Source organism: Anastrepha obliqua, chromosome 1 (genome assembly GCF_027943255.1).
Source record: "Anastrepha obliqua isolate idAnaObli1 chromosome 1, idAnaObli1_1.0, whole genome shotgun sequence".
NCBI lineage: Eukaryota > Metazoa > Arthropoda > Insecta > Diptera > Tephritidae > Anastrepha > Anastrepha obliqua.
Window position 1 is genome coordinate 172,423,014 of NC_072892.1, and position 12,955 is coordinate 172,435,968.

At 39.0% G+C, this 12,955-nt stretch overlaps 1 protein-coding gene across 4 annotated transcripts in view; it reads right to left on the reverse strand.

The window, feature by feature from the left end:
• Nucleotide 1: 1 nt before the first annotated feature.
• The window catches only part of LOC129241040 (uncharacterized), a 59,881-nt gene continuing 46,927 nt past the window's right edge, over nucleotides 2-12,955 (reverse strand). For 3 of the 4 annotated variants that reach the window (XM_054877202.1, XM_054877192.1, XM_054877176.1), the window contains 4 exons: nucleotides 12,752-12,920; nucleotides 5,113-7,944; nucleotides 2,200-2,505; nucleotides 2-2,115 (listed from right to left, as the gene is read on the reverse strand). In XM_054877202.1, coding sequence (XP_054733177.1) covers nucleotides 2,094-2,115; nucleotides 2,200-2,505; nucleotides 5,113-7,944; nucleotides 12,752-12,920 — 3,329 coding nt within the window. In that variant the 3' untranslated portion in view covers nucleotides 2-2,093. The remainder of the gene's footprint in view (nucleotides 2,116-2,199; nucleotides 2,506-5,112; nucleotides 7,945-12,751; nucleotides 12,921-12,955) is intronic. The other variant, XM_054877184.1, reaches the window with a different exon arrangement.

Genomic DNA, 12,955 nt, shown 5'->3' on the forward strand with positions numbered 1-12,955 from the left:
GACGCTTCCAATAGATTTCTTTTATTTTTCATATTTTTTTTTTTTTTGTTTTGTTTGCTTTTCGAGCGCCTCACGCGTCGCTTGCAACGTAAAATATAATCACAACGAATAGACATGAACAAAATTGGCAGGGAGTGGGTGTTTGTGTGTATGTCTGTATCTTACTTTACAAATACTTAAAAAAAATTAAACGTTTCAATAAAGCAGATTTTCATTACTCCTTTCGCATTGCTAATTTTTTTTTTTTGTTTTTTTTTTTTTTTTTTACATTTCATTACATTCCTTTTCGCTTACGTTTTATGTAAATGAAAATTGCAACGTAAAAAGCGCAAACTACGATATTTCAAGGCATTTCATAAGCAGCAATTGAAAAATTCATAAAATATTTAAAGTATTTCATTTCAAATCATCAGTCAACATTCCTTTGCAACACACCGGCAAAAATGATGATTATCGTGTGCCTGCATGTGTGTGTGTGAGTGTGTGTGTACTTGTGCATGTAATAAGCTTTGTTGTTGTTGTGGTTTCATTTTATTTTTCTTTAATTTAGCTGGCTAAATTAAATCGAATGCACTTTTTTAATTGGAAATCCATGCGCGCTCATACATTTGTATGTATGTAAATATGTATGTGTGTGTGCCTCACTAAATGAAATGCGCTCTATTTAGTTTGGTAGGTAGTTATGTAGGTAGGTAGTAAGGTGAATGGAGAATTTTTTTTCGCTTTTATTACATTCGCTTGATGTGATGCATCTTTTAAAATGAGTATGTTTTTTGTTTGCTTTTGTTTTTGCTATCGCTTTTTTTATATTCACTTATTTTCTTATTGATACTGTGATCTTGCACACATTTACGGCGCATATAGCAATACTTTGCTGAATTTGAGCTAATTTTTGTAATACGTTTTTCGCCGGCGCTTTGGGTTCCTTCGCTTCTAAGCTGGCCAGCGAGCAGCGTACACTGATAGCACGCGGTCATTAGTAAATCCTCTACCTTCACCACCTGCGCTTCTCTATGCCTTCTTCACACTCATTTATTTAAAAAAAAATATTATATGCGCTCTCAACCAAATGATTACACGACGACTGGCTTCGCATTTCGCCACCCCACATCTCTTCGCTCTTTTACATTTGTCTTTAATTCGTTTACAAAGTCTTATGTATTGACATGCATGCATGCTGCTGCTGCTGCTTGCTGCTCATTTATGTATGTACGAATGTATGTATGTATAAACTATTTATGCATATGTCCATTTTCATATATTATATTTTGCTTTTTGTTTCTCGTTTTTTTTCATATCATCGTATTTCTCTACGTTTTTATATGCATACGAATATTGAATTACATTTTACAATTTTAAATTAGAACTTTTTTTTAATTATGTAGATAATATAAATAAGAACAATACGAAAAATTAAATATTGATTCCATTAGCTCATTAAATGTATACTAGTAGATTAGCAACTAAGGAAATACACGAGGCATATCGTCGCAACTCTTGCCATCCGCCTGCACTTCGACTTTTGCTCATTCACGAAATATCACTTTAGGTGCATACGAGTACGTACAGCTGCATGCATATACGTGTATGTATGTACATATGTATATAGTTGCGCGTAGCATTTACGATTCTCTAACGATTGCAATTCGCTTGCTTTTATTTTCATATTCAATTTCTCTCGGCTCCCATAGACGTGTTGTTGCCGCGCCTCAGTTATGAGGGGGGGAAATAAACAACAGTTTTGCTTGCACCACCTGCTATGTGTTGTAAACATGTGTTGGTGTTGGTCTTGTTGCTCTTCGCACTTCTTAATTGTATCGATATCAAATTGCAGTAATTTTAGCATAATTTTCAATTTCTCTCTCCTCTCCTCTGCTCTCCATCCGCGAATTAGCAGACCAGCGCTGGCACGCCTATTGGGAGCGCTACCACACTTTTCAGCCTATACTAGAAAAAATCAGTTCCAAAAGAATGCATTTAGAAACATATATGTATTAGGTTTTTTTTTTGTTGTTGTTTGTTTTTGTGTTGCAGGGCATATCTTCACATGCGTATTTATGTGAACGGTGTTAATGGCTGGCTTGATTTGTTCTTTATCGCACACGCGTTACTGTTCTGAAATGTGAAAGTAAACACACAAAAGAAAACAAAAAAACATTTAGTAGAGATAGAATTAGTTTTTCACTTCAATTTACTCACCTTGGAGACTGCACTCTGCGCTTGGGTGTATTTGGCGCTGTCACAGCCGCCCGACTGGTGGGTGTGCGCGCCCGTGTCGCGCCTACGGTTGGCGGCGCTGCTGCTGGCCCACCAATAACAACACCAGCTCCAGCTGTCATGCTGTATCGTTTCGGCGGCACTATGCGACTGGGCGAGCGCGTCGCCTTGCCATCAGCTTCTTGTGTGCTTATTCTGGTAATTTTTGGAGATATACTTAGTTTAGTGGTTTTCACTGTTTCGAGTGGTTTTAGAACAGATTTCGTCTTGCAAATTGTATTTCTTGCTCTACATGCCACACATGCCCCATACATGCAAAATTATTGTAACACGTTCATTCGTACATATGTATGTATATGTGTGTGTGTAAATATTTGTTGTGAGGACAAATACACAGGTGCAGTACATAAAATATATACAAAATAAGTTGGTAAATTGGTTGTTGTTGGCCAAAAATATGGGAGGATGGGGTCATTTTTAAAGGATGCATGAAAATATAAAAAATAAAGAAGAGAACGTAGGAAAAATATGTAAATAAGATTTAGTATTTGAGCACGGGGATGATTGATGATGATGAAGGTAATAATTTTTATAAAGGGGAGAATTCGAATTGAAAAGATAATAATAAATAAAATAAAAATTTGAAAAACCTGTTTTATATAATAAAAAATTACTTATGCTGAATTAGTTAAAATTATAATTTGTTGATTTAATTTTTTAGTATAAAATAATAAACGAACTCCACTTCAAAGCTAAAGTTGCATGATACCATCACTAATACCACTACAGTATACTAGAATTAAACAGAAATTCTATATCAAATATATTTTGCTCAGTGATTTTGCTGTAGGGATCCATTTTTTATAAAGGAAAGAGCTCTAATTGAAAAAAAAATAATAACAATATTTTTGCTCGAGGAAGAACCAAATGTAGAGCATCGGACAATTGGGAGACAGCTGAGAGAAAATTCTGTTATTTTACAATTGCATTGTTTGTGTATCTACTAAACGAATTGAATATTTTCAGATTTAACCAATTTTACAGGGCAAATAAAGATTTAAAAGCTTCTTTATTCTATTTGTTAGATTTCCTAGGGGTGACAGCTGAGCGAAAATTCGAAACTCTTGGAGTTACAATTTATTGTTTGCGTATCGACTTAACAAATTGAATATTTTCAGGTTTGTCCAATTTTACAGGCTAAACAAAGCAGCTTTTAAACATTTGTTGGAATTGCTAGTCATCATTGCACTTAAGACACAATAGCTAATTTTAGCGCTTCTAAACTACCAAAAACGGAGCAACAACATTTGACAAAGAAAAGGTTATTTACATTAAACGCATTGAAAATGTACAGACTGCGTTTTCTAAATAAAAAGGATTTTTTAACATAGAAGTTTTTAGAAAAGGGTATTTTTAAAAAATTACTGAAATAAAAAAATTTAAAAAAAGTTAAGTAATTTAAGAAAGAAAAAAAATTAAGTAATTTAAAAAAAAAAATGTAAAAAAAGTTTAAAAAAATTTAAAAAAAGTTAAGTAATTTAAGAAAGAAAAAAAATTAAGTAATTTAAAAAAAAAAATGTAAAAAAAGTTTAAAAAAATGTAAAAAAAGTTTAAAAAAATGTAAAACAAGCAAAATATAAAAAGAAAAATTCAAATAAAAAAATTAAATTTTAAATAAAAAGAAATTTTAAATAAAAAAAAATTTTAAATTAAAACAAATTAAAAAATTAAAAAAAAAATTTTTAATTAAAAAAACTGAAATATCAAAATAAAATTTTTTAAAAAGTAAAAAATACAAGTCAAAGCAGATAAAAAATGTTTCGTAAAACATTAGACTCTGGCAATTTATGGAAGGGCTAGTTTTCAGAAATTACTGAAATACAAAAAAAAAAAACATTTAAAAAATTTCAAAATTTTTCAAATTTTAAACAAAAATTAAAATAAACAAAATTTAAAAACAAAAATCAAAAAAAAAATTAATTAAAATTCTTTAATTAAAACAAATTAAAAAATTAAAAAAAAAATTTTAAATTAAAAAACTTAAAAATTAAAATAAAACTTTTTAAAAAGTAAAGTCAGAGCAGACAAAAATTGTTTCGTAAAACATTAGACTCTGGCAATTTATGGAAAGGCTAGTTTTCAGAAATTACTGAAATACAAAAAAAAAAAACATTTAAAAATTTCAAAATTTTTCTAATTTTAAACAAAAATTAAAACAAACAAAATTTAAAAACAAAAATTTAAAAAAAAGTAAAAAAAAAAAATTAATTAAAAATTTTTATAGATAAAAAAATTCAAAACAAATTTAAAAAAATTTTAAGAAACAATTTAAAATTTAAATTAAAATAAAGTTTTTTAAAAAGTAAAAAAATACAAGTCAAAGCAGAAAAAAAATGTTTCGTAAAACATAAGACTCTAGTATTTTAAGTTTTTTTAATATCAAAATGTGTAGTCAAATCGATTTCAGGCAACTGGTATAACCAAGGCTCATTCATTAAAGATGGTGACACTAGATCAACAACAATATTTTGTAAGTTTGATTGTCAAAGCAAAGTATTGGCAAAGTAGAAAACAAAGAATGAATTCGCTTTGTTTCATTCTGGGCTGACAGCCACATGGACACGGCGAAAAAATCAAATCAGCTGATATACCGATATCAACTTTAATAGATTCGCCTTTGGTATAACCTTAACGGACAAAAGTTTACTTCTTTAACCTGAGAACAAAAACAACTATGATGCAACAAACAAATATTTAGAATGTGTTAAACAAGAAATGTTACAGATATTCTACTTAGCATAATTTTGGCATTCAAATCAATCCAATCAATACAATCAAAATCTACTCACTACTTCGAAACCAAAATCTACAGCTCAACTTGCTACTTGTACTCACTTTCCCGCTGGGTAGCTGACGGGCCGCGGTATACGCGACTTGTGCGCCGCATTCGCTGTTGCCACCGCCGCCGCAGCTGTCGCTGATGTTGCCGCTGAAGTCGGTGTCGAACCGCCGCTCTTCGTTTCTTGTGCGCTTGCCAATTCCTTCAACATCGTCGAGTCTTTGCTCATCAGTTCCCATTGTATTTGCAATCGTTTGAAGCGATTGCTCTCAATCTTACGTTTCTCCTGCTCCTCGAGTGTCGCCAAACGCTTGGCCGTTTGATGCTGGTCCAATTGTGAGGAGCGACGTGGCACTGACTCACCACGCACAGCGGCTACAGAGATATTCGGTGAATTTGGAGGTGTTGTGAAACGTTGACGTGTTTCGGGTGGCAATATCGGCTGTTGTTGTTGTTGTTGTTGTTGTTGCTGTTGCTGATGTAGATCGCCTTCTTGTTCATTCTCTGCCAGTGTGTGAATATCATTGAACGAAACTTTTTTCTGCTGACTGAGCGCGCGACTCACTTCTTTCTTCAATGCCGCCGGATCGTAGGCCACCTGATATTCGGTTGATGATTCCAATATTGCAGCTATTTCGGCAAAATACTTTAGCTCAGATCGAGGCAGCGATGTGAGGAAGCGCATGCGCGCATCCAAATCTTTACGCGATAGACGTTCCTGACGCGGTTGTGGTGTTGCATACAGATCGGCCTCCTCTTCGAATACCTCACCCAGCTCCTCTGATGAGCCGACTGTGTGACGGTAGGGTGGCTCTTGCAGACTACGTCGCTTCTCTTGTTTCGACAATTTCGTTTGCTGTCCCTCAATCATAGAATTGCGTTTCGTACGATTCGCCGAATGTGAAGAAGACTTGCGCAAAATGCCGCGCGGCATGGGTTGAGGCGGCGTTTTACCCGTTGCAGGACTCATTTCAACACCAGAGTCCATGCGCTGCTGCTCATACTGATAAACGTACATTTGTTTTAAAGGATCTGCAGTCTCGAGATCGGCCGAGTCGGCCAGAAGGGTGGACGAACCACGATAACCTGAACTGGGTTGTTGACTAGAGGCAGAGCTCGACGAACCCTCTTCGCCGTTGGGTTGCTGCGCCTGTGTCTGCTGTTGTTGCTGCTGCTGTTGTTGGAAGTATAGCGCACAGTCGCAGATGTGTGGTCGATTGCGCCGAATTGGAGGAGTCATGCAGAATAGTGGGCGTTGCGACAGCTCGACATCCAAGTCGGGCAGCAAACTATTCACTTCGGGAATGTGTTTCAAACGTCGACGATAGTCCGTTGGCAAGAGTGTCGCTAACGACTGCCAATCCATTATGTGTTTATAATCGATGGCCTTGAGTATTTCGTCATCGTTGCTATTCAAACTGAAACGTTTTTTCAGCGACGACATCGAAGTAGAGCCATCGCTCTCACCAACAGCCATTTTGTAATTGAACGGCGTGAAGATCACATCTGCCGTTGAGTTGGTCTTCACAAAGCCCAAATCGGGTAGCGCATAATTAGGATAAATTACATAGATTGGCGCCTGTCGCTCCTCGCCCAAATTGTTGAGCTTCGCCAAGAATGAAGGTGGCACGAATCGGAAACGATCACTCATACTACTGCGCGTACTCAGCGAGCCGCACGAGGTTTGCATTGAGCGCGAAATCAACTCCGAACTTGAGGCAGCCGACACTGTTGGTTGCGCGCCATCGCAACCCGACCGCTGACGCTCCAGTGTAGCCGACGAAGTGCCAGTTGACACATACACCTGCGTAAGCTGTTCCGAATTGCTGCGACTGCCCTCGGACGACTGCAAACTACAGGCCGTGCCGACGTCCTTATGTTGTATCGCCAGTTGGCACAATTGGGGATGACGCAGAGGCATGCTGCGACGTCGATGCGCAGGCGAATTGGTCGCCGTCAATGAACCACTTGAGCTCGAGCTTGGATCCTCATCGTAGAAAACAGCATCGTTGCGTATGCGCAAGTGCCGACGTGTTGGCGTGGGATGACCAGCGGGCACATGATGCGACTCCGCCTGGAATGCCGACTCGCAGGTATTGCGCACTTGCGCACACAACTGCTCCTCGTCCTCATCGTGTCTGCTCAGAGCCGAGCCTTTGCCCGAATCGTTCATGCTCTTCTTCCGTAAGCGCTGCTCCAACGACGAACTGCTACTCGAACCGGCTGCATCACTCGACGGCCAACAACCAGACGACACATCCATGCAGGTATGGGTACTAATTAGCTGCTCATCTGTACCGGAATTATTGCTCTTTTGTTTGATGAATAGTTTGACTAGATTGAAGGCGGGTGGATTCGAGCTGCCCGATGAAGCGGAACCCGAAATAGGCGCATGCTTTTGCGCAGCGCAGCAATTGTGACTACTTGAAGCGGCAGCGGCAGCTGCAACGACAGCGGTGGCGGCATTCGCTGGCAGGCATGAGCAGCGATGCTTATGGCGCTGTTGGGCAGCGCCACTCTGCTGTTGATACTGCATTTGTTGCTGCTGCAATTGCTCTGCGGTGTTTAGGCGCTCCAACGTAATGGAGGCAATAATGGAATTAGAAGAGATTGGCATCTGGCACATGGGAAGCAAATTACGTGACGTCTTACAGCACTCCATATTGGAGGTGCTAACCGCCTGCGAAACATTCAGTTGCTGCTGTTGTGTATGTTGTTGTTGTTGTTGTTGCGTATCCTCAATGCTGCTGCAAGCCATTGCGTTTGGATCTTTTTGCTCGCGCAGATTGGGTAGACTGCGACTTTTGCGCACCGAGCAGCTGGGTGCGTGTTGTACGTGTGGCACAATGATATTATTGGCGGCTGTATTGTTGTTGCCCGAAGGGTATCTGCAGGTGAGTGAAAAACATAATTAGTCAATAAACCGGGCAAGGAAAAAAAAAATATAACTACATTAAGAAAACGACGCACTTTTTAACCCACACTAAATGAAAGAAAAAAAGAAAATTTGCTAAAACATTGGCTTACAACTGCGAAAGTAATCCGCGCTTTTCCTATAAATCGTTTGTGGTTTGCATAAACATATTGCTCACTTAAACTTCGCTAACAAAAACACCGCAAAAATATTCTACGATATACAAACCTACGTTCCACAAGCCTATTTCCTCTGCTACATACAGATTAACATATACAGATTATATATTTACATGCATATGTGCGTGCATGCAATCCTTATGAGTAATGAATTTAAATTGAACTCAATTGAATTGACCCCACCAACCATCCGCTCGAGCACGCAACCCTACAAACGTCGAATAGCGTCACCACTTGCATTCTACACTCTCCCCTACTTTAATAAAATTTCATATTCTCCTCTGCATATGAACATATGAGTGCGAGTATTACTCAATTTACTGCTACTGTGCTGAGGTCTGAGGTCTGACGTCTGCTGAGCGTTTGCAATTTCAAATTGTTATCGCGCGTGGAACGGAAATTTCGAACAACGTATTCCCTCCTGGTTATTCATAATCGCACAAATATGTATGGATGTACTGCATATGTAATTGTATATATATTTGTATTTATATACCTATGCATATTGATGCAAAAATAAATCCGCATATATGCAATATGAACTAAGCGCTGTCACTCATTTAGCAAAGTTTTCCACAAGCTTTATATAAAAAAATGTAGGCATCTACTCTTAAGTAGTGTGGAAAGATATGCATAGAGCAGATCACCTGGCACAGTTTCAGATTACCTGCTTAAATAATTTGTTTTTTTTTCATCCTTTAAATTGGCCGACTACAAATAAGAGCAAAAGGTCTAAGAATTTTATTTTTGATTTGAAATTTGAAAATCCAATCCGAAAAGTAATGAGACGATAAATATTTGAACACACCGGGAATGCACCCAAAGTGGTGCATTTTAAAAATATGTTTCTAATAAATCTAAAAAGGCATATAATATCTCTGATCACCGGGCACTCACGCACGTCGTCTCGGGGTTCCTCAAAACGACCAGTGCAGATACTGCAAGGACGAAGATGAGGAAGTATCGAGCAGGCATTTGCCGTGCAGTTGTCCCGGCCTAGCCAGAAGTCGACTCGCTCTTCTAGGCTCTCCAACAATTGACAAACTTTCAGTACTCTCGGACCTGAAAATCGAATCTCTCATTAAATTCTCGGAACGAATTAATATCTTGGAGCAAAATCTATAGTCAAAATCTCGGTTAGGTGGGGAAATCATATAATATAATGAGCTCTAGGGCACCACAACGGACCCAACTTGCGGTCTATGTGGCACTTCGATGCGGGGTCATCCTTAAACCAACCAACGAACCAATAAATCTGGTAAAAACAAATCAAATCTAAGCACCGGTCATAAACCCTGTGATCAGAAAGTACCGGGAATGTTTAAATAAACCAAACCAGAGTTAAATTTTAGGCAAATTTATTTTATCTTCTTCAAAATATGACCCGTCTGAAGCAACACATGTGCCAACGTTTAACGCAGTCCTCCATGCACCCCTGGTAGGCCGACGAAGGGATGGCCTTCAGCTCCTTCGTCGCTTGCTTTATCTTTGAGCTCCTCTATCGACTGAAATCTCCTTCCACGAAGCGGTAACTTCAACTTGGGAAACAAAAAGAAGTCACACGGGGCCATATCAGGTGAATACGGTGCTTACACGATGGTATTTACTGGGGTTTGGTCAAATAATCCAGCCAAATTTGGGCTCGCTGCGATGGCGCGTTATCATCATACAAAATCTGGCCGGCTGGCCATACAGACACTAATGATTCGATGGCACTAAAAAGTGACAGATGTATGTCGTACAGTCTTACCAACATAAGAAAATAATGTGGACCGATTCCCAAGTGCGCGGTTCGTTTAAATTAAACATTCCCGGTATTTCTTGATCATAGGGCACAGCTATGGACAGAGAAGTAGCGCACTTATAGTGTTCTCTATACAAATATGTAGTTATTTCTTAGAAGAAGTAAAAGCCGTACATACTCGTACTTCTCTCTCATAACGTCCCGGGCCTAACACATAGATGGCATACACCTCTTTTTCAGTTAGTACTAATCATAAAAAGGCAGCTTTTAAGATTTCATGACATTCTATATGCATTAGTTCGTGAGTTACGGTGCTTAGAAGTGACGCCAATTTTATTATTTTCAAAATAATGGATCGAAAAGAATATCGTGCTTTAATTTTACACTGCTTCTTGATGGGAAAATGTGGGATGGGATGTCACAGAGACACCGATGATGCACAACGCAGTGGAGAAAATAGTTTCCTGCAGGAGACATCCAAATGAGTGACATCCCTTAAGACTAAATTTAATAATTATTCTTCATAATCGAATCCGAGAACATGAAAATCCTAGAAAATGTTTGCTCTGACCACACCAAGTGTATTTCTGCCATGAAAAAGCTCCTCATAAAAAACCACCTACCGTTGGGAATCGGCTTAGAACTGTGCGCTCCTCCATTTGTGGCAAAGCATCAAGACACGCAACACAAACAGGAGGAGGAGGAGGAGGAGCTCGTCCCAACACTCAATAAATTGTATATAATCGAATATATAAAATCTGATTGTCATTGATGATGTTCTTAGCAATGCACTTGACGCTAAATCTACCTGGCAGCGGCATTATCTGGAACCCAATCAGCATGGAACATCTAATATGATCTCGATTATGTTGATGGCTTTGTTTTGATATCGCAACAAAGTCAATGGTCATTAATGGTTCTAGCCCTGGTGCGTTTATGTTGTACGGACAACCCATTGAAGCTGTCAACAAATTTTTCCTACTTAGGTAGCCAAATAACCCCTGACAGTGGCACTGCATCTGTGCATTGAGTGCCGAATAATTAAAGCCAGAGCCTTCTTTGATTCATTCAAAAGTAAATGGTATTCCAAATAGCTAACCACGAAAACAAAGCTAAGAATTCTTAACTCCAACGTAAATAATGACCGTGAAACATGCAACGAAAGAGTTTCAGACTTTCATAAATCGCTGGCTTATAGTCATTCTGTGGGCATGGTGGCCCGATAACTGGGCGTCAAATGATGAGAATGTCAGCAGAATGTCTTTAGACTGGAATCCAGAAGGCTCCAAGCATACAGGACGACCCCAAGAGTCTTGGAGACGAAACCTCTACGTTGAATTGACGACAGTTGACGACTCCCTGGCATGACCGCAAATGAACCTTGAAGCCAAGAAATCTATTCCAATGGAATTTATTTGTTTTGGCATTTTGAACCCCCATTCGACGCGCTAATAATAATTCTAACCATATTCGATACCATAAGGTAGACCACTACCTGCTTCAAGGAAGATAAACCACCTACAGCCATCTAATGTTATTGATGTAGGGGAGAAGAGAAACGGAATCTAGGCTGGAGAACTACCTCAGGCTAACCTCGCAAGGTACACTAAGGAACCTCAAACGCCTAGCCACCAGACCCGAAAATTTGCAAAGAAAGTGTTCAACAGTTGTTGCTGTAGCAGCAGCATAAACATTCCCCATATTTACATACGGGGAATGCTGCTGCAGTGACAGTCCTTGGCCGGATATAAATCCGAGTCGTTTCGGTAACGTAGAATCGACTGTCGTGGAAACGTGTGTTCAACAGTCTCCTTCTCTGCTAGATCCCACAGCTTCTGAAATAGGGGTTGTACGAAAGTCCGCATGAGTTCCGATCACCCAGTGACCGGTGGCCACCGCTACGAGTTTGGACATTTTAGGGCGTGCGATCCTCAGCACTTTAAGCATCCTGCTTCTGTCGTTCTTTTTAACAAAGAAATTGTGCAGTTTCCCTTAAATAACGGTCAAGAAGACACCGATCTCTGAGATAGAGACAACTGAAATTGGTTCTGTCGACTTCTTCCTGACAAAATCATCATCATAATTTCATTTCCCTCCTTGTTCCTGTGCCCTGAAACCGAGATAAGAGAAATGTTTCTTTCACTTTCGAACGTTTGATGTCATCCCTACAGGAGTTGGCCAAAAGAGAGCTGCGAAACATGGCGGAGACAGGGCCTTGATTGCAGCTTGACTATCGGAAAAGATATTTATGTCTCCCTCCCTCTCTCTCTCCCACCCAACAGCGCAAAGATCTCTGCTTGAAAAACACTACTAGTTTTCGGCAATTTAAAAGAGACTGAAATAATGGCTGATCTGACCATCTTCTATCCATCGGTGATAACAGAGGTACCTATGTCCGTGCAGACTTTCCCATCTTTCCAATCTACCCTGCTTAGAAAGACAGGCCTAGTACAATCCTCAAAACTCAGTTTGCCATTGGAGAGATTTGTACGAAATACAGAGTAGGAAGGAGAACTCTGCCTCAAAATACTACCATGACCTACAGAAGATTGCCTCCAGAGGCCAACCTCCTTCAACCTAAAAGCACTCTGAGCAACAATGGACTAAACTTGAAGATCAACGGTAAGTGAGTGCAGAATGAAGTTGAAGGCGGCAATGAATAGTTCTCGGACTGTACATTTTTATGCCTTCATAATTAGTAGCTAATCAAATTTCCTCCATTTCTACGCTGAAAAACTTAATGAATCGCTTTGCACTGGCTGCTGCGATTCATGTAAAAGTTTCAGTAATCATATCCAGTTTAATTTAAATGCATTATCAACTGTAATATCCTTTACTTAATCAATTAACCAACGCACCTTTGCAATTTTGTCGTGTTACTCTTCTGCAGCTTGCCGCGCATCGCAGTAGCCTGTTCCGAGCGTGACATCGAGACATCCAAGGCTTTGCGCTTGACAATATCTTCCAGATTGCTATGCAGATTAATGAAATTATGCGTATTCTTTGTGGCAATATCAGAGGGTTCAGCTGAAAGCACATGCAATTGTATTAGGAAAAATTGT